This window comes from Auxenochlorella protothecoides, assembly GCF_000733215.1.
Source record: "Auxenochlorella protothecoides strain 0710 unplaced genomic scaffold scaffold54, whole genome shotgun sequence".
NCBI lineage: Eukaryota > Viridiplantae > Chlorophyta > Trebouxiophyceae > Chlorellales > Chlorellaceae > Auxenochlorella > Auxenochlorella protothecoides.
Window position 1 is genome coordinate 587,546 of NW_011934258.1, and position 22,621 is coordinate 610,166.

General features: G+C 65.5%; 9 protein-coding genes across 9 annotated transcripts; 4 read left to right on the forward strand and 5 right to left on the reverse strand.

The window, feature by feature from the left end:
• Nucleotides 1-253: 253 nt before the first annotated feature.
• On the reverse strand, nucleotides 254-3,727 carry F751_4837 (Eukaryotic translation initiation factor 3 subunit A; the record flags this gene model as incomplete). The annotated part of the gene is made up of 8 exons (XM_011400938.1): nucleotides 254-339; nucleotides 431-467; nucleotides 606-1,034; nucleotides 1,401-2,286; nucleotides 2,480-2,781; nucleotides 2,977-3,156; nucleotides 3,386-3,475; nucleotides 3,647-3,727. 8 exons carry the CDS (start codon nucleotides 3,725-3,727, stop codon nucleotides 254-256), a joined length of 2,091 nt encoding a protein of 696 aa, XP_011399240.1.
• A 675-nt stretch (nucleotides 3,728-4,402) lies between these two features.
• Nucleotides 4,403-6,397, forward strand: F751_4838 (Uncharacterized protein YaaO; the record flags this gene model as incomplete). The annotated part of the gene is made up of 5 exons (XM_011400939.1): nucleotides 4,403-4,455; nucleotides 4,801-4,876; nucleotides 5,120-5,359; nucleotides 5,739-6,101; nucleotides 6,371-6,397. The coding sequence occupies 5 exons, from the start codon at nucleotides 4,403-4,405 to the stop codon at nucleotides 6,395-6,397; spliced, it is 759 nt and encodes a 252-aa protein (XP_011399241.1).
• Nucleotides 6,398-6,544: 147 nt separating this feature from the next.
• F751_4839 (Ubiquitin-conjugating enzyme E2 S) lies at nucleotides 6,545-7,588 on the reverse strand (the record flags this gene model as incomplete). Its single annotated transcript, XM_011400940.1, has 3 exons — nucleotides 6,545-6,698; nucleotides 7,023-7,266; nucleotides 7,543-7,588. 3 exons carry the CDS (start codon nucleotides 7,586-7,588, stop codon nucleotides 6,545-6,547), a joined length of 444 nt encoding a protein of 147 aa, XP_011399242.1.
• A 992-nt stretch (nucleotides 7,589-8,580) lies between these two features.
• Nucleotides 8,581-9,849, forward strand: F751_4840 (ATP-dependent Clp protease proteolytic subunit 3, chloroplastic; the record flags this gene model as incomplete). Its single annotated transcript, XM_011400941.1, has 4 exons — nucleotides 8,581-8,591; nucleotides 8,813-9,194; nucleotides 9,405-9,569; nucleotides 9,697-9,849. 4 exons carry the CDS (start codon nucleotides 8,581-8,583, stop codon nucleotides 9,847-9,849), a joined length of 711 nt encoding a protein of 236 aa, XP_011399243.1.
• Nucleotides 9,850-10,788: 939 nt separating this feature from the next.
• Nucleotides 10,789-12,349, forward strand: F751_4841 (Mediator of RNA polymerase II transcription subunit 36a; the record flags this gene model as incomplete). The annotated part of the gene is made up of 4 exons (XM_011400942.1): nucleotides 10,789-10,932; nucleotides 11,137-11,313; nucleotides 11,761-11,922; nucleotides 12,272-12,349. 4 exons carry the CDS (start codon nucleotides 10,789-10,791, stop codon nucleotides 12,347-12,349), a joined length of 561 nt encoding a protein of 186 aa, XP_011399244.1.
• A 665-nt stretch (nucleotides 12,350-13,014) lies between these two features.
• Nucleotides 13,015-14,043, reverse strand: F751_4842 (BI1-like protein; the record flags this gene model as incomplete). Its single annotated transcript, XM_011400943.1, has 3 exons — nucleotides 13,015-13,629; nucleotides 13,828-13,917; nucleotides 14,005-14,043. 3 exons carry the CDS (start codon nucleotides 14,041-14,043, stop codon nucleotides 13,015-13,017), a joined length of 744 nt encoding a protein of 247 aa, XP_011399245.1.
• A 1,350-nt stretch (nucleotides 14,044-15,393) lies between these two features.
• Nucleotides 15,394-18,350, forward strand: F751_4843 (hypothetical protein; the record flags this gene model as incomplete). Its single annotated transcript, XM_011400944.1, has 12 exons — nucleotides 15,394-15,478; nucleotides 15,588-15,637; nucleotides 15,759-15,836; nucleotides 16,028-16,165; nucleotides 16,304-16,424; nucleotides 16,533-16,663; nucleotides 16,867-16,924; nucleotides 17,131-17,223; nucleotides 17,443-17,535; nucleotides 17,815-17,879; nucleotides 18,019-18,081; nucleotides 18,261-18,350. 12 exons carry the CDS (start codon nucleotides 15,394-15,396, stop codon nucleotides 18,348-18,350), a joined length of 1,065 nt encoding a protein of 354 aa, XP_011399246.1.
• Nucleotides 18,351-18,767: 417 nt separating this feature from the next.
• Nucleotides 18,768-20,503, reverse strand: F751_4844 (hypothetical protein; the record flags this gene model as incomplete). The annotated part of the gene is made up of 5 exons (XM_011400945.1): nucleotides 18,768-19,070; nucleotides 19,357-19,532; nucleotides 19,791-19,982; nucleotides 20,200-20,281; nucleotides 20,387-20,503. The coding sequence occupies 5 exons, from the start codon at nucleotides 20,501-20,503 to the stop codon at nucleotides 18,768-18,770; spliced, it is 870 nt and encodes a 289-aa protein (XP_011399247.1).
• A 691-nt stretch (nucleotides 20,504-21,194) lies between these two features.
• On the reverse strand, nucleotides 21,195-21,668 carry F751_4845 (Peptidyl-prolyl cis-trans isomerase pin1; the record flags this gene model as incomplete). Its single annotated transcript, XM_011400946.1, has 2 exons — nucleotides 21,195-21,342; nucleotides 21,472-21,668. 2 exons carry the CDS (start codon nucleotides 21,666-21,668, stop codon nucleotides 21,195-21,197), a joined length of 345 nt encoding a protein of 114 aa, XP_011399248.1.
• Between the last annotated feature and the right edge of the window lie 953 nt (nucleotides 21,669-22,621).

A 22,621-nucleotide genomic window follows, 5' to 3' on the forward strand; every position in this document is an offset into this window, starting at 1 on the left:
GGCGCGGCGCCGGCGCTCTTGGCGGGCCCGGCCAGGCTCTCGGCCGCGCGTTTGGCCTCTATTTCGGCCTCGCGCTGGCGCTGGCGCGCCGCGATCTCGTCCAGCTTGCGCTGCCTCTCCGCCGCCTGCTCCGACTTTGATGGGGAGAGAGGACCCCGACAGTGAGCAAACCGGGGTTGTGCCGGGGTGGCTGCAGACCCGGCACCGGGGCGCTGGCCGACGCAGCCTGGCTCCCAAGGCCCACCGCGGCTGGTCAGCGATGAGAGCAAGGTCCACACATCCCGCCTGCTCCCCGCCGTTTCCCCACAAACAAACAGGGAGTACCATCGTCGACACAGTCTGACCCACCCTTTCCCACCCACTAACCTCCCCCCCCACCCCCATCCACACCCACACACCTCTGCCTTGCGTCGCTCGGCCTCCAGCGCACGCGCGGTCTCCTCCTCGGCCTTGCGCTTCTCCTCGATCTGCAGGCGGCAGCGGCGCGCGTACTCGCGCCGGCGCGCGACGTCGCGCTCGCGCCGGCGCTCGGCGCGGCGTTCCTCGGCCGCGCGGCGCGCCGCGGCGCGCGCGGCCGCGAACTCCTCGGCGCGACGCGCCTGCACCTGCTCGGCAAAGGCCTCGCGGTCCTGCGCCAGGAGCGCCAGGCGAGCCTTCTCGGCGACGTCGGCCTCCCAGGCGGCGCGCGCGGCACGCGCCGCCTGCGCGGCCAGCTCGGCGGCGAGGTCGGCGTCCTCGGCCGCGCGCGCAGCCCAGGCGCGCTCCAGCAGCGGGGCCTCCTCCTCGCGCCGCGCGCGCTCCGCGTGGTCCAGCGACTTGGCCAGGCGCGCCAGGCGGCGCGCCAGCTCCGCCGCCGCCTTGGCCGCCTCGCTGCGCACCTCCTGCGTGATGGCCGCCGCGTCCAAGCGCTCGCCGTCGGCCACCTTGCGCCCCTTGGACGCCAGGAAGGTCTTCAGCTCCTCCTGCTCCCGCTCCTCCATCTCGCGCTGGATGCGCTCGGTCTCGCGCCGCGCGCGCTCCTGCGCCTTGCGCCGCTCCTCGGCCTCGCGCGCCGCGGCCTCCGCGGCGGCGCGCACCTCCTCCGCCGCGCGCTCGCGGTCCAGCGCCGCGGCCTCCGCCTCCTCCTTCCGCTTCTCGATCAGGCGCTTGCGCGACAGCGCTACGCGGTTGGCGTCCTCCGCGCAGGCCGCGGCGCGCACGGCGGCGGCGGCGCGCCGCTCCTCGCCCGCGCGCGCCACGCCCGCGTCCAGCCCCGCGCCGGGCGTGCCCAGCGCCGCGCCCAGCGCGCGCGCCAGGTCGGCCACGTGCCCGCGCACGTGCTCGCCCTCCAGCCCGCGCCCGCCAAAGTGCACGGTGCCGCGGCGGTGGTCGAAGCGCGCGGAGAAGTAGCCGGCGCGCACGCCCTCCACCACCAGGCGCTCTGCCGCGCCGTGCCCCAGCGCGGGCGCCAGCCGTGCCAGCTCCTCCACGCGCATGACGGAGTAGACGTGGGACAGCTGGCGCACAGTGTGCGCCAGCGCCACCTGCTGCAGGTAGGGCACGTACACACCCAGGTCCCAGTCGGCCACTGGGCCGGATGCGGGGGCGGGGGGGAGCGCGCCGGGCAGCGCCTCCAGCAGCGGCGCCAGGCGCGCGCAGAGCGCCAGCGGGTCAAAGTCGCCCTCCAGCACCTCGTGGATGCGCGCGACCACGGGCGGCGCGGCGGCCAGCAGGCCGCGCCGCTCCGCGTCGGCCAGCAACGCGGCGCGCGACAGCGCGCCGCCCCCGCCCCGCGCGTCGGCGGGGAAGCCCAGCACCGCCGCCATGCGCGCCGCGCGCTCCGCGTCCAGGCCGGTGGGCGCCGCGGGGGCGCCGTCGGGGGGGGCCATGGCTCCCGCACCGGACACGCCGGCCCCGGCCTCGTCGTAGGGCATGACCGCCAGCGCGGATAGCACGACGTTGGCGGCCAGCGCGGCGGCGTCCTCGGGCGCCGCCAGGCGCCCGTGCGCGCGCGAGAAGGCGGCCAGGCGCGCCCAGGCCGCAGCGTTGTACAGTCGCGCGCCGGAGCGGGTGAAGATCTGGGTCAGGCGCGCGTAGTAGGTGGCCATGCGCGCGGCGCGGGGGCGGGCCGCGCCCTTGGGTGCCAGCGCCAGCAGGCCCTGGATGTCCTCCACGCTGCGGAAGGCCTCGGCCCACAGCTCCAGCTCGCAGGCGGCGCGCAGCTGCTCGAAACGCATGTCCATGTACAGCTCCCAGGAAGTGGAATTGGACAGGTCGGTGCGGTGCTGCTGGCCCTGGTCGCGGTACCTGGGTTGTCAGGGGGTGGTGTGTGTGTGTGTGTTTGTGGGTGTGCCGGTACATGGGGGAGGTTGGTATCAGGCAGGCGCTGGCACACAACATCTCGTCCCGGCGGGGCACGCTCTGCGCCCCACTCCCAACGCTTACCTTCCCCAAACTCTTCCCCCACCCCCCACCCCCAAGCACTCCCACTCTGTCTCACTTGAGCAGGTTGGACAGGTGGTTGCGCAGGATGTCGCACAGGCGCCGGAACTCGGTGGAGCGCTTGTGTGTCAGGCAGAAGGCAAAGGCGCGGTCCGCGCCCGAGGCGTAGAGCGCCTCCAGCCGCGAGTTGTTGCGCAGCACGTCCAGCACGTTGCGGTAGGTCTCCCACAGGAACTTGAACCAGGGCGTGACCAGTTCGCGGTCCGTGCGGTCCGCCGACTTCTCGCCCGACACGTAGCTCAGCATCATCTCCTCGGGCGAGGCATCCGCCTCCAGGTCGGCAATGTCCTCCAGCTTGGCCTGGGAATGGGAGGGAGGGGTAGGTGCCTTTATGGAAAGGGTTGCTGAATTGAGACATGCATTGGAACGGCAGGAGCAACAGCTTGGAGCAGGGGAGGCCAGGATCTTGCACTCGGCATTGCAGTCCCCCGCCTTCCACACATCGACCCCACCGCTACCCCCCTGCCCCCCACCCCACCCCACACAGCCCCTCACCTGTGCGGCCTGCTGTGCCTGTTCGGCCCGGGCGCTGGCGGTGGTGATGAGGTGGTCGATGACCAGCTCCAGGGACCCCACGTTCATGCCCTGCACCGTGTTGCGGTAGTTGATCAGCGCATCCTTGCACTTGCGCCCCGACTTGGTCTCCACGCACAGGTCGATGTGCTTGAGCATGACCTGATGATGGGAGGAGGTTGAAGGAGGGGGGCGGTGGTGAGACCTTGGAAGGCATCCCCAGAATGAGCACCAAAGCTGGGAGTTCCAACTTCGGCGGGGTCCATTAGACGACGGAGTCTCAACATAATATCCCAGCCCTTCATGAGATGCTGAAAAGCCAGCCACACAGAGGGCTTCCCACATCAGAAGACCGGTGGCCCGACCCGGAGCCACCCTTCTCGGGCCACACCTGCTCCAGCGCCGTGTTCCAGTTGCGCTGGTGGCGCTTATTGGTGAGCGTATCATGCAGAGTTTGGAGGGCATTCTGCTTCTGGCCGACCTGCGGGGATTGGGAATGACGACGGGGGGGGGGCACGCTCATCACCGGTTGCGACGCGAGTCCAGGGCGCTCCGAGGGGCGATCCAATGCCCGCCCATACGTCCTGCATCCCCAAAACAGGCCATTCCATTGCCTCTGAGCGATCATCCCGCTCCATGGGCCTCGACTCACCCCGATCAGTTCCTCAGCACGCTTCAGACTATTCTCAGGTTTCAGGGAGACCCCGCCCCCACCGCGGAAGCGGTTCGCCATCCTGCCTGATGCTGCCTCCGGACTGGGGAGAGGGTGCGTGTGTTTCTGTCCAGGGGCGAGGGTGCGGGGGGCCCCAAGTGCCTGCCTGGATTGAGGCGGCCTCAGTTTTGGCGGGTTGGAGCGCGCATTTCGATTCCGCGACACCCTCTCATGCAGCACCAGCAGTGGCACCGGGATGTGGCCGGGGACAGACGCGATATCGCGCTTGGAAATCGGAGCAATGTACCATTGTATAGGTTTGGCGCCCATCTAGTTTCACAAGTGCGCTTGAAGGCGACTTGTGGACCCCTTTTCCGAGAACCCTTGTTGGCTTTCCACCGATTTCTACTGGTGGCAAAGGTCTTGCACACCACCATGCTCGGGGGACAAAACTATAAAATGCTCTGATGCCGGGGCATGAAGTACCTGCCCTTCCCTGACCATCCTGGGAGCCCACCCACTTGGGTGACAATGCAGGCCAAACGCTCAGCAGGGAGCTTGCTGGTGAAACTTCCTCATGCAACCTTTCTAGCCTAGGCTAGTGACCAGGCTCAGGCTTCGTCCCAGCGTCCATCTCCGGAATGGCGACGCCCGTCCCCTCGCAGCCGCCGCACCCGCAGCAGCTGCCGCAGCCCCATCCGCCGGCGCCACCCCCCCAGCGCGGCCCCGCCCCCACTCCCCTGGTGGACGCCCTGCATGCGCGGGGCCAGCTGCGACACGAGCTTGCCCTCCACATCCCCGGCCACAAGGTGTGCTTTGGTTTGTGTAGGAGGGGGAATGCAGCGCATGTAAGGCGGTGAAGAGGGGAGCGATGTGTTGGGCAGAGGTCCACTGCCTCAGGCCGGACAGGCCGACACGGCGAGGCTGGCCTGGGCCGGCCAGCGCCTATCGTTCCCACTGCCACCCTCCTTCCAGGCCTCTCCCCCGCAGCACCACCCCAATCCTCCGCTTTCAAACCTCATGCAGCGCGGGCGGGGCACCCCGCCGGCCCTCCGGCGCCTGGTCCCTGCCTCGGCGCTCGCGTTTGACGTGACCGAGCTGGCCGGCCTGGACGTGCTTTCCTGCGCCTCCGGCCCCATCGCGGAAGCTCAAAGGTTGGCAGCGGCGCTGTGGCGTGCCGACGCCACGCGCTTCCTGGTCTCCGGCAGCACCGGCGGCGTGCTGGCGGCGGTGCTGGGCACCTGCGCCGCCGGGGACACGCTGCTGCTGGCCCGCAACGCGCACCAGAGCGCGCTGGCGGGCGCGGCGCTGGCGGGGGCCACCCCCGCCTGGCTCGCGCCGAGGCTGGACGCGGCGCTGGGCGTGGCGGGGGCGGTCACCCCCGCCGAGCTGGACCGGGCCGTCCGGCTGGCCCTCGCGCGCGGCGCCCGCCCCGCGGCCGCGCTCGTCGTCTCGCCCACCTACTTTGGCGAGCTGGGCGACGTGGCGGGGCTGGCGGCCGTGGCCCATGCCCACGGCCTGCCGCTGCTGGTGGACGAGGCGCACGGCGCGCACCTGGGCCTGCACCCCTCCTTCCCAGCCTCGGCGCTGGCCTGCGGCGCGGACGTGGTCGTCCAGTCCACGCACAAGACGCTGGGGGCGCTGACGCAGGCGGCCGTGCTGCACGTGCGTGGCGGCAGGGTGGACCTCGACCGGCTGGACCAGGCCTTGCAGGTGTGGGGGGGCGGGGGGGCGAGAGATCTCGGGGAGGGGTGAGAGGGTAGGAGCGGGGACAGGGCCGAGAGGGTGGCTGGGTGACGGGACCTGGAGCACCGTCCTTGACTCGGGCCAGGCCCCCAAAGACCCATCCAACCCCCTGTCACTGCGAACCCGCGCGGCACCCCCGCAGATGGTGCAGAGCTCCAGCCCCAGCTACCTGCTGATGGCGTCGCTGGACGCCGCGCGCGCACAGGCCAGCGACCCCGCCGCGTTCGAGCCGTGCCTGGCCGCCGCGGCGGCGGCGCGCGCGGGCGCGGGCCGCGTCCCCGGGGTCGCGGCCCTGACGCCCCCGCCTGCCCGCGCCGACCCGCTGCGTCTGACCCTGGGCGTGGAGGCCCTGGGCCTGGATGGACCTGCAGCTGCCGCCTGGCTGGAGGCCGAGGCCGGCGTCGTGCTGGAGATGAGCACGCCCCGCGCCGTGGTGGCCGCTTTCGGCATCGGCAGCGCCGCGGGCGACGGCGACGCGCTCGTGGAGGGGCTGTGGGCGCTGTCGCGCGCGCGCTGGGACCCAGGAAGAGCGGCGAGGTGTGCTGCCGGCACGGGTCCCTCCGAGCCCAGCCTGACCCCGCCGCCGCTGCCAGAGGTGGTGCTGGCGCCGCGTGAGGCGCTGGCGCGCCGCACCACCGCCGTGCCCCTCGTCGCGTCCCTAGGCAGGGTGGCGGCCGAGGCGGTGTGCCCCTACCCCCCGGGCATCCCGGTGCTGGTGCCGGGGGAGAGGGTGGACAGGGCCACGCTGCGCGCGCTGCGCGACGCCGCGGCCGCCGGGCGCCGGGTCACCGGGTGCGCCGACGCCTCGCTCCGCACCCTCAGGGTCGTGGAGGAGGGGTGAGGTGGGAGTGCATTGTGTGGCGACGTGGCTGCCCCAGCCCGGGAGCGACTGCAGTGGGCGCTCCATTGGCATCGTATGTTTGTACCGAGCCACTCACTGCTCCTCCATGCCGTCGACCATGTGTCACGCTCAGACAGCTGCAGCGGGGCCAGGCTCGGGCTTGATCCGGCTCGCTGTTTACTCACCTGCCTCTCCCATCGGCTCAGCTCCTGCTGTCACACCCTGGGTCCCACCCCAGACCCTGGCTCGCAGACCTACACGCTCATGTACGACATGGGTGAAGCAATGCAATGGGGCCCCGGCACCGCACGTCACAGCCGCTTCAGGCTCCGCTTCTTCTCCGGCGCCGCCTTTCGTACCCCTGGGGCCGCCGAGAGGCTGCGCGGGGCGGGCTTTCCTGCATCATCCCCACAGCCCTCTGCGTTCACGGTGTTTGCCCCGCCTGTCGCCGTCAGCGGCGTTTGCCTGGGCATGTCGGGGGGGGGAGGGATGGTGGGCGCTTGCCTCGAGGCTACTTTGCGGCTTGAGCGCCGTTGCTCGGCGCGTTGAGCTGTGGGTGAGCGAAGCCCCGAGTCGGACTCCTCATCAATGCACCTCCTGTGGTCTGCTGGACCGACTCACACCAGAAATCCGTCCGATCATCCACATGTGCACTGCTGCAGAGCATCCGGTGCGCACATCGGCGCGAATTATCTGATCATAAGATCGCCCTCTGCGGCTCGCATGCGCCCGTAGCGGCGCCCAGCCCCTCCTCCACCTGCCTCCTGGCACCTCCCCGCGCCCGCCCACCTCGTGGCGTGTACGCTGGTGATGAGCGCGGCCTTCCGCGCAAACTCGGGGAAGCCCTCCAGCAGGAGGCGCCCGGCCTCCTCGTTCAGCGCCGACTCGGGGTTGGGCTCCACCAGCAGGCAGCGGATGACGGTCAGGATGTGCCTCAGGCCCAGGTCCGGTGTCCAGTCCCGCTTCAGGGTGTTGACGCAGATGTCGCCGGAGGTGGAGACGTTGGGGTGGAAGATGCGGGTCAGGAAGTAGCCTGTGTGTGTTGAGGGGGAAGGAGAGGTGATGGGTGCTTGAGTCGGTGACAGACTGCCCGCAGAGCTGGAGGGCGCGAGCCAGTGGGCGCTGCGCATGTTGGGCTCCAGACCGATTTTTGAGGGCATGCGCTCGGAAACTAATGTACGGTGCCGGGTGTGGTCACAAGAAAGGCATCGGCATCGCCGCCATGCCGTTGAGGGGCGGTCTCGGTGGGCAGCAAAGCTCCACCCAGCTTCCCGACGACCAACAGTCCCCAAAGTTCCGGGGCCCTCACCTTTCGGGGCTGCAGTTGGAAAATCCTGGGGGAACACCAGTTTCATGCGGAAGGTTCCGCCCTCAAATGGTGTTCCCGCTGCGAAAGAAGTGTGTAGGGCTGGTTTCATGCAGCGGCTGGAGGCGTTCGGCATGTCAATTACGGCAAGCAACTGAGGCCATCACTTTCCACCCCATGGCCAGATACCAACCAAAATCTCCCCACCCCCTTCTCCTTGACCAAGCCACACCTGGGCCTACATACTCTGCCTGTATGTCGGACACGTCGTCCTCGTTCAGAAACACCTGTGCTCGATGGAAGTCGCGTATGCACCTTAAGGAAGCATGCCCAGCTAATGTATGTTCATGCCCGTCCCGGGACCCGCTTGTCCGTGCCCCTCATACCTTGACACCATCGATGGGGTTGGCCTGCAGGTCTCGATACTCCTTGAGCAGCTTTGTGACAGCAGCGGGGGCCAGGCTCATCGTCTGGTTTGAATGACGCGCCCCTTCCACCCTTCCCAAAACCAGCTGGTTGCAATTCCGTCTCCGACGACAGCAGCAAGGAGGGTCTGTCTCGATCCTACCTACTTGTGATTGTAGGCTTTATTATTGTATAAATGTTTTGCAAGGATTGACGTGCATGCACAGTAAGGAGTTTGAAACTTTTGCAGCTATGCAGAGGCTGTTTGAAAGTGCAGGGACCTTTCATGACCTGGATAGAAACCAAGGCCGCTCCGCGATGATGGGGGTCCCATGCACTGAACGACCACAGCACCACCGTCGCACACTGACCCTGATCATCCGAGGATTATGCACACTTGACCTCTGTTGAGCTTCCCTCTCATCGCTGCCGTCTGCCCACCTCTGAGCAGCCTCGGGACCTCGCATGGCCAGCGCTTCGGCGTGCACCGCACGGACCCCCGTGGTCCCCTGCCGGGCGGCATGGCAGCCCAGCAGTCGCCGTTCGCGCTGCGACTTTGGTAGCCGGCCTGCCTCGCGTCCCAGGCAGCGCGCATCCCGGTCCTCGTCCCTGCTGGTCTCCGCCAGTCAGCCCCTCATGACCCCCCGGTGCGTGCAACCCCCTTGGGGTGGTCTGGAATGCTATCATGCTGCACCTCACCGCTTTAAAGTAGCCATATGGGATTCCAGATTGGTAGCTCTGGTCATATACGTGGCTCCGGCCAACATGCCTGGCCACAGGGATCCTCCTGATAGGGGGTGGTCCCGCACCCCCTCTCCCTCCCGGTCCCCATCGCGGAGATCCTCCCCCCCCACCTCCCTGCGTGCAGGACACAGGACATGGCGGGGGACCCCTTCGGCCTGCTCCTGCGCCAGCGCATCATCTTCCTGGGCGGCGAGGTCACCGATTTCGCCGCGGACGCCATCGTGAGCCAGCTGCTGCTGCTGGACGCGCAGGACGCGACGCGCGACATCAAGCTCTTCATCAACTCCCCCGGCGGCTCCGTGACGGCGGGCATGGGCATCTACGACGCCATGCAGCTTTGCCGTGCCGACATCCAGACCTACTGCTTCGGCCTGGCCGCCTCCATGGGCGCCTTCCTGCTCTGCACGGGGGCCAAGGGCAAGCGCTACTCCATGCCCAACGCCCGCATCATGATCCATCAGCCCCTGGGCGGCGCCAGCGGCCAGGCGGTGGACATCGAGATCCAGGTGCGCTGCCGTGGCGTTGAGATTTTCTTTTGTGCTTTGGTGTGTGGAAGGAGGAAGAGAGCTCGGCTCTGGGTTAGAGCTGGGTGGTCTAGGCTTCAAGTGCTGCAGGGTGCGTGGTGAGAGATGGGCAATGCTTGTGTCTCTCCATGCCCTTGCCATGCCTACACCATGTGGCCCCTCCCCACCCCCGCCCACCCTTACAACCCGTAGGCCAAGGAGATCATGTACCACAAGGCCAACCTGAACCGCATCATGTCGGATGCCACGGGGCAGCCCATCGAGACAATCGAGGAGGACACCGACCGAGATCGCTACATGTCTCCCCTGGAGGCCAAGAACTACGGCCTCATCGACCACATCGTGGGAGGGGAGGAGGTGGGTCCGAGAGTGTGGGGGTGAGGAGGGATGCCTTGCTGTGCATATACAAAGGGATAGCCTGGAGCACCATAGGCGGAACGGTGGCCTGCTGGCTGATCTACCCGCCCCCCTTCCACTGCCGCAGGCGGTGTTCAAGATCGTGGGCAACACCAAGAACTTCCCCAAGACGCGGCGGGAGTACATCGCGTGGGGCGACGAGGACAACGACGGCTCGCGGTCTGAGCGCTTCCTGCGCCCCGCCGAGCCCTACACCCAGCCCGTAAAAACCAAGGAGTGATGGCCAGGGAGCAGTTTTAGAGCACCGCAAGGGCTGGGCCTGTGTGGCAAGTCACTCGGCCCCTCGCTCCCCTGTGTGTGAGGGTTGTCCCTTTGCCTTGGAGCCCCTTCCTGTGCCTCTGTACATGCCTGAAGCATAGCCTCGGCAGGACTTGCCTTACTGAAGTCATCGACTCAAGCTGGAAGCATCATCTTGTTGACAAGATCTGTGTGGGAAGGGTATAATCAGGCGACGCGCCCCTCGCAACCCCTCCAGAGGTTGAGGCCTGAGATTGGGCGGGAAAGCAGGGAGTGACCTGTCGGCTCCGGCCCCCACCCGAGCGCCGAATGCTTATGGTCGGTGCAGGAACACATGCATGCAAACAAGCGAACGACCACAGCGTCGTCCCACTATATTCTAAGGACCAGGCGCTGTTCATCAGTGACTGCCCGGCTGGGAAGTGCTGCACACCCGTACACAGCGCAATGGCTTTCGGCGATAGAGGCGGGCGTGGAGGCAGGGGTGGGCGCAGCCCCGGAGGCCGCGGAGGAGGTGCGAGAGGTGATTGCATATGGTACTCGTCCGGCCCGGCCTTGCCATGGATCGCTGACTCTTCCCCGTTTGCCCGCGCGCCGGCGTGCTTTGCAACTGGGGATGCTCGGCCCACCGCCATCCCTGCTGTATTGTGGTTTCCTCACAACATTACTGTCCCTTCGTGGATGTCAACAACAACCCACCGGGTTGTTGCGCTGTGCGCGACACGGAATTTCTGCATCGCAAGCCCCTCCCACCAACCTCCTCTCACCCCTGCCCTCTGTCCCAGGTCGCTTCGGCCCCCCCGGAGGCCGGGGCGGCGGTCGCGGCGCCCCACGCGGCGGCCGCGGCGGTGTGTCTAAGTTCGGAGGCGGCGGTCGTGGCGCCGGCGGGCGCGGCGGGCGCGGCGGCCGTGGCGGCCGCGGCATGGCCGGCGGCGCCAAGGTGGTTGTCGAGCCCCACAGGCATGCGGGCGTCTTCATCGCGCGCGGCAAGGAGGACGCGCTGGTGACCAAGAACATGGTGCCCGGCGAGTCGGTGTACGGCGAGAAACGCATCTCCGTCGAGGTGGTGAGTTGGTTGGGTGGTGTGTAGTGTGTGTGCGCGGTGAATCAAGGGGCTGTCAGGGCCGGGAGCGGGGATTCTCCTCTCACCATATGCTAATCAGTGGTCACAGATGGCTGTTGACCGGCTCACACTCCATATCTTTGTCACCGACACACCCACACCCAAACACTGTACCCCCTCCCCTCCCTCCCCCCTTGCCCTTAACAGGAGGCCGGAGAGAAGACAGAGTACCGCGTGTGGAACCCCTTCCGCTCCAAGCTGGCCGCCGCCGTGCTGGCGGGCGTGGACAACATCCACATCCGCCCCGGCGCGCGCGTGCTGTACCTGGGCGCGGCCTCGGGCACCTCTGTCTCGCACGTCTCCGACATCGTGGGCCCCGAAGGCGTGGTCTACGCCGTGGAGTTCTCCCACCGCTCCGGCCGCGACCTGGTCAACATGGCCAAGAAGCGGCCCAACGTGGTGCCCATCATTGAGGACGCGCGCCACCCGCAGAAGTATCGCATGCTGGTGCCCATGGTGGACACCGTGTTTGCCGACGTCGCGCAGCCCGACCAGGTGGGCGGCTGGATGGGGGTTGGCGGTGCAGTGACTGGGAGGCCGCTGCGTGGAGGGTGGGGGAGGGGTTGTTTCAGGGGTTACTGCCTGATGGACTGCACGGTGTTGACATGCAAAGCCTGCATCAATCCACCCAGTCTCCTAAATGCGCCAGCAGCCTGCGGTACTCTGACCTGGCAACATGGTACTGCCACCCCTACCCTCACGACAACACGAAAGCCAAGCCCTCCTCCGCACATTCTCAACCCCCTTCCCCCCGACCCTACTCCCGCACAGGCCCGTATCGTGGGCCTGAACTCCCAGTACTTCTTGAAAAACGGGGGCAACTTTGTCATCTCCATCAAGGCGTCCTGCATCGACTCCACCGCGCCCCCCGAGGCCGTGTTTGCGCGCGAGGTCAAGAAGCTGCAGGAGCAGCAACTCAAGCCCAAGGAGCAGGTGCGCAAGGGTCGGGACGGGGGGCGCCCCTGGCGCGTGGCGGCCCGCGGCTGGGCAACCGGGCGGGCAGGGGGGCTGGGTGACGAAACCTTACACACGCTGACGCGGCCGAGCACGCCGGGACGGGCGCGGCCGCCGGGCGGGGGCCCTGAGCCGCCCGCCCCGTGCGCGCCGTTTGGCCCGGCCCGGCGCGGCCGCACGTGGACCTTCTTCCATGACTCCGACAGCCCCCCTGACGACCGGCAAGCGCCCTGCTTCCCCCTGGGGCGGACAGGCCCAGGGTTCACTGAGCACGCATGCCCCCATCGCCCACACCCCCCCACCTCCCCTGCCACCTTTCCCGCTGCAGGTCACCCTGGAGCCGTACGAGCGCGACCACGCCGTCGTTGTGGGCGTATACCGCGCCTCCAAGAAGAAGGACGCGTGAGCTCTGCCATGCACCACCGAGGCCCCCGGCGGGGCGCTTGGCGCAAGACGGCAGGAGAGGGGGGGTGCGGAGGGCACCCAGCCCTGCGCCGACCGCTCACCCCACCCCCATGCCAGCACCCTCGCCGGCCGGACCGTGTACATGATGACGAATTCGCTTTCCTTTCCCTCCCCCTCCCCCTCTGCTCCGTGCTGACACAAGATACCCGGGGTTTGTAACTCGGGGAAAAGGCAGACGGGCAAGCTGCAGCGCAGGACACGGTGGTGAGGCCCTCCGCAGCTGGGCGTCCGGCGCGAGGGGGGCCTGCCCGCTCGCCCGAGGGGCAAGATGAGCAGGGGCCCTGGGGCGCGCCCTGCTGCTTGGAGCTGAGGCAGGAGCAGGGTGCTTGACGCCGGGACAGGAGCAGGGTGCTTGACGCTGAGGCAGGAGCAGGGTGCTTGGAGCTGAGGCGGGAACAGCGCATGCGGGGGCCAACACCTGGGTCCGCTCGGCGCGCAGGCGGGGCACCACTGCGGGGTCACCCGCAGCACAGACCGGGGTTGGGGCACGGGGTCGGTGGTGGCACTGGCCCACCTCCTCCACGGGGACCAGCACAGCGTAGACGCAAGCCGTCCCTCGAGCCTGCCGCCCCCTCCCTTCAGGGCCAGCGTGCCTCAGACCAGCCCTCAATCCCGGCGGTCGCCCAGCAGTCGCAGAATGTAGAGGAAGAGGTTGAGCACGTCCAGGTAGATCATGACGCTGGCCCAGATGTACTCGTCCAGGCCCACGCGCTGGATGAGGAGCTGGGTGTCGAACACGAGGTAGGCGGAGAAGAGGAGGGCGCCGAGGAGGGAGAAGATGGTGCGCGCCACGGGGCCCGGGTGGAAGAAGATCTGGAACAGGCCCCAGGCCAGCATGGCCCAGAGCAGGCCCGCCAGGAGCGGGCCCACCGGCGAAAAGTCCACGCCCCGCGCCGTGGCCCAGAAGGAGTACGCGGTGAGCGCGGCCACCACGGTGGTGGTCAGCGCCAGCGCCTCCAGCACGATGGCGGGCTCGTAGAAGGAGCAGGCCACGCCTACCGTGGTGGCCATGGTCAGCGTCCAGAGGCCCAGCAGGGCCAGGTTCAGGGGGTGGCGGTCCTTGTAGATGAAGAGCGGGATGAGGGCCAGCAGGCTCAGCACCATCAGCCCGATGTTGGCGGCCAGGGACCGCGCCAGGAAGGCGTTAACGGAGGGCACCAACGTCACCACCAGCGCCACGGCGGCAGTCAGTGCCAGCTGGATGGTCACGATGCCGTACACCTGCACAGGCGCGGGGGGGCGGAGGACATGGGGTGTGTGGCGGGAGGATGTGTAATCTGTGGGTATGACGGGGGGGTTGGGGGCTTGGGGGGCCCAGGCCAATCACCGGGCCAGGGAGCCGCCCCAGGACGCCTGTGCACCACCAGGCTCGGCAGGCGGAGGCTGAAGGCCGACATGGCACAGCCCACCGCCACCCACCTTTCGTACGAATCCCCAGCGCAGGGAGTTGTCGGTGGCATCGATGCCGGGGTACAGCAGGCCGCCCCCGCTCTCCAGGTCGTCCCCATACTGCGGTGGCGGTGGGGGTGGACCTCTGGCGACTGCAATCATGTTTTGAGATTGAAAGGTAGTCACTGCAGCCCCACATCGGCTCACCTTTGCGCCGGAGTTGGACCAGGCGTCCAGGACGCCCATGCTGGGTCCCGGGTGTCCCGTGTACACCGGAAGATCACTCTAGAGACACGGGGTGAAGAGACAACCGATAGCGGACTGTCGCTCCCTCCGCAGGTTTAAGTGCAGGTCTATAATGTACATTTCTCGTGACACCCGACGTCTTGCTGCGGTGCGCCGGTCGTCATCACTTTGTAAAAACTAGCGACCTTAGTAGTATTGGAAAGCAGGGAGGCGATGCTCAAACTGGGCGAGATGCTTGTGGTCACTCTGACGACTTCCCTCGGCCATGCCGCAAGTTCAACGATCACAGTGAGATACATCTTGCATTTGGGAGGTACACCAGGTGGTAGAGCACAAAGACACGCACCCTCGTTACTCTCATCAAGGCCGGCACCAGCAGCTAACCACTCGCACTTGCACTCGCACTTGCACTCGCACTGGCAAGACTAATCCTGCTGGCCAAGCATTCTAATGGAGACTCAAGCCGAAATCATGGACATCGATGCCCAGCTGGATGCGCTCGTGGAGGTGATGCGACTTGCCGTGCCGGGGTTGGGCGGGCTCGGCTTGTCGAGATGTACAGCAAGCACGGGCGATCGGGCAATATTGAGCATCCTCACCGTCATGTAATGTTGTTTCAATGTCAAGTAGCTCGTGTGGAGTTGAAATCTGTGATGCCTCCCATTGTTAACTATTCACAGGAGCTTGGGCCCGGAGATGACGACAGCCAGTTTCCGGTGAGTAGATGCTCATGAGAACATCATATTTCGTTGTCGAATGGGATCTCAACCTCGTGCCGCCCTGCGCAGGAAGGTACCCTAAAGGTAGAGAAAAACGCTGGGGCAGGAAAGGAGTTCCCGGTGGGAGAGCTCGGTGGAACGGGATCTGCAACTTCCGACGGCGTCCACGAGCCGGGCATGGACGCAGGGGTCGATCTGAACAAAGATCATGGAGAGCCACCACGAGACGCTGCGCCACCCCTCGAGCCGTCCTTGACGGTAAGCTTGCTATTACTCATTGACAGGCCCACTGCCACGACAGACACATGTCCTATATCATGCTTGTTCCCGGGCGCTGATGCCCTGAACGCCTGTCATCCTACAGGAGACCATGCGGCAGCCAAAGCCGGCCAAAAAGCCCGCTTTTGGGAAGCCCATCCTGCTGGCCAAGAAGACACCGGTACGATAATGAGAGAAATGCAAAATGTGCCAATCTACCTAGTTGGATGTTCCTGTACCGATATACCACTGCCAAAACCTGCTTGCACATCTCGTCCCATCTCTTATCCAGTTTAATGGTGTGGATACAACAGCTGCGCCGAGCCCCACCGAGGAGCCTGAGCCGTTAAGGGAGGTCAACTCAGGTGGCGACATGCCTCCACCCCCTCGGCGCGAGCCGCTCGTGAACAAGAAGCGCATCCTGGCCAGGGCTGCACCAGCCTCCCGCTCCGTCACAGGTACGTGTGCGGGCTGATGGCTCATAACAAAATCCAGCAGGGGTGGGCTGAGGCCCGCAGCGGCCCCTGGTGCCCTGTTCACAAGACCTGTCTGGCCCTGACATCGCAGGCACAGACGCAACGGCAGGGGGACTGGCCTCGCCTAATGAGAAGGTTCTGGTAAGTCAGCATCAATTCTGCATTTTTTTCATGGAATTGCTCGGAGCCAAGGAGCGCAGTGAGTGTAGAGTATGTCCCCAGTCCTCTCAAGCAATTGACGGCATCACCTTCATGTCTGCAGGGCTCGGCAGCCGACAAAGCTGGCAAGCATGCAGCGAGCACAGGGTCATCACACAAGGTGGTCAAGACTGCGTACCAGGTGCGAAAGAAAGACTGATGCAGCTCACTTCACAAGAGACATAGCCTTCTGCACATGCAGAGACCTTGCATCCTTGGTTTCTCTCCAGAGAATTGTGACGCGCACAAGGCATTGCCAGCCTCAACATGCTACGTCCTGGGCCAGCAGCACAGCAATGCAGTTTCTCTGTGCCCCATCCACCTTTCCCCCAGCTGTTCTGTGAGGAGCTGCGCCCCACTCTGGTGGCCGAAAACCCCAAGGCCTCGATGCCCGAGCTCTCCCGTCTGCTCGCATCAGCCTGGCGGGCGACGAGCGTGGAGGACAAGGCTGCCTATGCTGCCATGCGTGCGGTGAGTGCCTGCAGGGATGCTGAGAGGATATGCGGCTGCGCATGTCATTAAATTTGGAAGACCATGACTGCTGTGCAGATGCTGCTTTACCCATGCCACGCCCATTGACTGCCATTGCCATGCAAACACCATGCTCAGGACCTGATGGCAGCTGCCGGTGATCCGGCGATCTCTGGGATCCCGGCAACCGCCGAGGGCAGGAAGGAGCCGAAGAAGAGAGTCCGATCTGAGGGAGGCAAACAGGCTTCCAAAACCAAGGGTGGGTGTGCATCCTCTCAAGCTTGCATTTGCTTTGGCGATACCTGTGGCTGCTGGTATTTATCCAGACGCACACCACTCGTCACCTGCCCTTCGGGCACTCACGCAGATGAGGCTGCATCTGATGGGGAGAGCGAGAAACCCTGCCCTCCACCGAGCAGCAAAAGGTTGAGGGCGGCGGCTGCAACAGAGGCGCACGACAGCGGTGAAGAAACCGAGGACGACGACAAGCTGCGCATGGTGAGGCACTTGTTTATGAAAGGACCGATGGTGATATGCAAAGTTGGCACCTGCGTCAGAAGTGACATGTCGACCAGTGCCTTGCACTGTGTCATGAGTGACTGCCTGGCGCTTTCTTACATGACCTAGCAAGGCCTCACGTCCAATGGCTTATCCGCCCAATTCCTTCCCATTACTATCCTGCACACCTTCTCACCTTTCAGGAGTGTGACTGGACCAAGCACCCTGCCGCATTCATCATCTCTGAGAATGTCAAGAAAGGTGTGCCTGTCTTGGTGGCGGCATGTGCATTTGGCTCCTGGCTTGGGAGGGGGCTCGGGTCTGTCTCGCGGCGGGCATAATCACCATGCAAACAAGAGCCCTGTGTGTTCATGGCAGGGCGCATATTCCACTCCCATGCTGAAACATTGGTTGTGGGCTTGGGTTGGCTGGAGCACACATTCCCTGCGTCACACACCCAAACACAGGTCATTATCTCGTGGCCAGGAAGGGACTCCCTCTGACAGACTATGGCGTGGTGTGCTCTCGCACCGCCAAGCTCCAGCGGATGGCAGAGTCAGGTTAGGCAATGGGGCGGTCGGGCTGGGAGCAGGGGCTGGGAGGGGCTGGGAGCTGGTGCATCCGAGGGTGCGTGCATACCATCCAGGGAGACACCTGGCACCCTCTTTGCAGGGGCCACGAGGCTGCACCCACGCCGCCTGCTGCCTGGGGCCCCCCGCCAATGTCCCGCGGAGGAAGATGCCCTGCAGCAGCCACCCTGGCCTCGCCCCTCTTTCCAGGGACCAATACTGCCTGCCCCGTGTCGCTGTCCATGGTGGAGGACTTTGAGGCCTTTGGCAAGAGGTTCCGCATGGATGTGCATGGCGCTCAGGGTGAGCAGGCGTGCTTGGGAAGTCAGGTGTTTGGGTAGGAGGGGGAGGGGGTGTGCTGGGGTTGGGGTGGGGCAGCAACACATGCAAAAGGGCTTGCTGGGCCCCGGGGTGGGTGAACGGGGGTGAGTGCAGGAAGTTGGGCATGGGGTGACGGAGCACACACAAGTGGCATGGCAGGGGCGTCATGGCGACGTGTGAGGAGGCTGCCTGGCGGGGTAGGTGCAATCACATCGCTGGGCAGGGGCATGCAGCACACCGCCCTCCACTCTTTCTTGCCAGATGACAACGAGCTGGACCTGGAGGACCTGCCCCCCGGCTCGACCCTGGAGATGTGTGCCTTGCTGGTGAGAGCCCCAGGGGAGGATGGGGAGGCCTGCGCCGGCCTGGCCGCCATGACTGACCGCAGCAAGCACGCCCGCCCTCGGCACGCAATGCGTGCCGGGTCATGACCCCCAAGCTCCTGCACCCTCCACTGGGATGCAGGGGAAGCTGCGTGAGCCCGGGTACGAGCTGGCGTCGCGTGGCAGGAGTGACATCTGGATGAAGGTATGCTGGAGGGTGGCGAGGGAGAGGGGGGCCTGTTCCATTGACAAGTGCCAGCCGTGTCTGGGCCCTCGTGACATGGTTGTGCGCATGCTTGTGCCCTGCGTTGCCATGGAAGATCGCCATCCAACCCCATGCGCATCCTCGCCCCTGAGCCCCTCACCCTGCCCACACTGCCGCAGCTGCCCCTGCTGGCCACCTGCCGCCTGCTGCAGCTGGTGCTGGACGCCGAGCGCCGCCTGGCCGGCCGGTCGCAGCGGACGGAGGAGTGAGGGCAGGTGTGGAGGGCTGCGGCGCGCCCCTCGGACACGGCGCGATGTCCACCTGTCCACCACCTGAGCACCGCCGCGCACCGAGTGCGGGGCATCGGTGATGGCCTCTTGGAGAGAAAATGCCCTCGTCTGGAAAGACCCACTTGCACTTGACATCACCCAGAGTGATCACACCACCGAGACCGGTGATCCAGCCCCCTGCATGCATGCCTGTGACTCGAACCTGAAGGCATGCGGGGTTACAGTGTGGCCGCAGCGGACTCATGCAGCGCCTGGCGCCCAGGGGGTCCCCCCACGCACCGAGGCAGGCAGGGGACGGGGGGAGCAGCCTGCGCCTGAGTGAGCAGAAACTCCCAACCCCAGCGCCCCACGCCGCCTCGCCCTCCTCACACCCCCTACCACCACCGCGTCGCCGCCTCACTCCAGCATGGCCGCCAGCGCGTCGTAGAATGCGGCAAAGTCGCGATCATGGTCTGCGGCCGCGGCGTGCAGTAGGCCTGCGTGGTCGGCGGGGACCAGGCCGCAGGCGGCCGCGTGGCCGATGGCCGCGTGTTCGGCCTCGCCCTCGGCGTGCACCTCCAGGAACTCCCAGGCACGCAGACGGCGCCCCGCCGGCGCCAGCACGCGCTCGTCCAGGTGGCGGAAGGCCTCCAGCTCCAGCCGCTTCTCCACGTCCGCCAGGTACTCGATGGCCAGGTTGTAGCCCAGCGCGTACGACGCCTTGTTGGAAGGGGGGGGGGGGGCGGGGGGCGGTCGGGGTTTGATCAGGGTCCCTTGTGTTTGGGGGGAAGGGAACAGACTGCCGCGCCGTGAAGCGGAGGTGCCGAGCGCCGCCAGGTCTCGCCATTGCACGCATACCATCCACTCCGAGCCTCCCAGCCGCGACTCTCCCACCCCAGGCCCCTGGACCGCCCCGCCTCGCCCCCGTGCACCTTCCCCGTGGCTGCCTGTGGATCCCTCCCCCCTCACTCACCCACCCACCCCTCCCCAAATCACCAAGACCCACCTGCTCCTGGGCGTCCCCGGTGCGCCCGCCACCCCCCAGAACATCGCGCATCATCTGGGAGTAGAGGATCGCCGCGGCGGGGGGGAAGCTCGTCGCCGCGGCGCGCATTGCCGGCTCCAGCGCCTCGCCCAGCAGGTCCTCGTAGAACTCGGCAAACAGCGCGCGGTGTGTCGCGCCTGCGGGGTGGTCGTGGGACAAAGGGCGTGTGAGACGGCGATGGAAACTTACTAGGTGGGCGGGTCGGCCGAGCAGGAGCGGCGCGCCCCAATCGCCACGGCACCGCCCTCCGCACCCCCTTGCATCAATGCCCACATCCCGCCTGCGACTGGCGCGAGGGCCGCCGCATCGTCACACCCCCCCCCCGTGACCACATTCCCTCGCTCCCCTCGTGACCGCGTTTCCCCCCCCTCCCCCCCCTGCGTCTCATCAGTCACCCTGGGGCTGGTCGGCGTGCAGCCCGTATTCCCCCGCCAGGGGCAGGATCAGGCGCTTCAGCGCCTCGTCGCGCGCGTGGTACCCGCTCAGGCCGATGGTGCTCTGAACCTTGAGCAGAACGGCGGTGAAGGCGGGGTTGAAAGACTCCAGGTTGAAGGCCAGCTCCAGCATGACGGGGCGCAGCTTGGCGGCTGAGAAAGGGAGGCAAAGGGGAAAGTGGGGGTGCAGGGTGGAGGGTACCTGGGGTGGGGGATGACAGGCCATTTTTATTGCACGCCAGCAGCGCCGATGGGATTGCCCTGCGGCGGCCTCGTGGTCCGAGGGGCCGCAAAACTCCCTCACTGCGGGGCCGGGGTGGCCTCATGACACATCCCACACACTCTGCCAGGGGTGCCGGCCCCGCCTCACCAAACTCATCCAAGGACAGCGCACGCAGGGCGGCGTCGAAGCGGTACAGTGCCCGTACGGAGTGGCCATGGTCCAGGGAGGACTGTGGCGGGAGGCGATGGGAGGGGCAAGGCTTGTGTATGTCCTGCGGTGGCACTCACTCTGTCGGCCCCGACATCCCAAGGCCCTGCCTGGCCCCGCCTCACACCTCCAATGCCCGAACTTCATCATGGCTGATCAGGCCAGGCTTGCTGGCGGGTACAACCGTCGCGGGGCATGGGGGCGCCTGCGTCGCGACGGCTCCAGCCACCGTCCCATGATCCATGGGTGGCGCCGGCCATGAGGATGCAAAACTCCTGCCCTGTACGGCGCATGAGAGTGGGAGCGGGTACAACTCATCCCGTCGTAGGGACCTTTTTAAGAATCGACTTATAAGAGTATCGTATATGCTTGTCCCGCACCTGGCCCCTCCTTGGTGAGAATGCCGGCGCTGGGGCACGCAGGGCGAGCGCTCCCCGGGTCCCAGAACGCGGGGATGCACCACAGGGAGCACATGCCGATGGGGCGAAAGCACGCATGGTGGCGAGGCTGGGAGGAATGAGGGGAGATGGGCTCCGATGCCGCGCAAAGCAGCGCATGGTGGACTTGGCGATCGCCTACGCCCAGGTGGCGGGTATACCCGACAATGACCGATAGGCATGAGCTTGCCTCAGGAATTTTTGGCACCAGGGACCATCAGTCTTCACAGCCGCATTCATTGGCGACCCATAACTTCTACATCCTGAAGTGCTGGCCATTCCGTGTTCATGATTGGGAGATGGCTCTCAGCGTCATACACTGCGAAATCTTTGCTATCTGATAGATCAAACGTATGTGGACTGCTCAGGTTGAGCGGCTCTGTTTTCTCACACAAATGAAAAGAGGGAGTGCAGCAATCTGTGCATGTTTTTCTGCTTGGTATGGCGCAGCCTCGAGCTCATCACAAACCGTGCCGTGCCCTGCTTCAGATGCATCCACTAGGCCGTACGCAGGATGAGGTGCACCCCGGAATCCGTAAACACAGGACCGCTCAGCCCTCCCACTGGCAGCGCAAAGGCAGCATCCTCAAAGGGACGCTGCATTGCGCCTCGAGGGAAGAGGCCCAGATCACCTCCGGCCCGGGCACTGTGACGTGCGAATGGGGTTGTGCTGGAACTTGGCATCGTGGTGTCTTGCAATGTCCATGGCTGGGTCTACCTCGGACGATCAGCAGGCCGCGGAGCGTCCCAATCCGCCCGCCCAAAATGTAAGTACCTGCTGCAATGGCTTTCTTTGCGGGCGAGCTCGGCAAAGTCTGCCTGACCAGACGTCAGCTGGCGGTGGAATTCTGCAATCATTGACTCCGCTTCCTCCCTGCTCCTGGTGACCTGGGCCTCCTTCCAACTGGACGGGCGACGAGCGTCGCGGTGCTTCACCAGCAAATGCGAGGCCCTCACCTGATCAGGAGCCATGGCGGATTCAAGTCGAGATAAGATGGCCGGCGAATAGCGTGGAAGAAGTAGGGCTGCACCAGCTGAGCTGGCGAGTCACGAGAGCGGAAGTGGGCAGTTTCTAAACGAGGTCAAGATTGCGCATGCTGCGGCTCGTGCGAAGAGCATATCACGCGGCAGAGCGCACATGATGACATCCGTCCCTGCTGGAAACCCCTGGAATTCTCGCTCACATTGAAGATATACAATGTATAGGTACACATGCGGCAGCGCCCTATCACTTGTGGTGGCAGCAGTACACTGCCAATTCCCCGGGGTGCAGCCCAGGTCGCATGACAGCTTCAAAACAGAAAGCGAGAATTGATCCACGGCCCAGGTGGCCCTTTGAGACGACGACCCCGCTGGTAGCTTCTCTCAAATCTTCTCCAGATACCAAAGCAGCGCCAGGCCCCCAAATATACAGCCACGACAAAGAAATACCGTCAAATATGCTTTAAACCTCGTGGTTGTCGGAACCCACCGCATCGAGGATCGAAGTACATATCCGAGCCGCCCAATACTCGGCTTCCTGGCTCGTGTGCTCCGGGGTACCACCTCTTGTTGACAGTGGGCGTCGTTGTCACACACTGCGACAGAAAATCTTCATACCTTCAACATTTTCTGTAACATATACAGTTTGTTGTATTTGGCTGCATCGTGGGCAGGCGCAGTACAAACACTCCGAGGTGCGAGATTCAAAGGTACACACTTAGGCACCGCATTTCTGTGTCTCTGGACGCTGAACGCGGCTGTGCACGGTCTCACAAATCTTGCTTTATGGCCTTGGCGTGGTTTGCGTTGAGAGTTTTTGTGTGACCACCACGTTCCCCTCTGAGTGATAGTACCGCGGAAGTGCCTGCTCCTCAAGAGTCGCTTCTCGCGGGCGTCCCCAACCCTGCGAGTCGTGTACGGTTGACGTCCCGCATATACCTTCA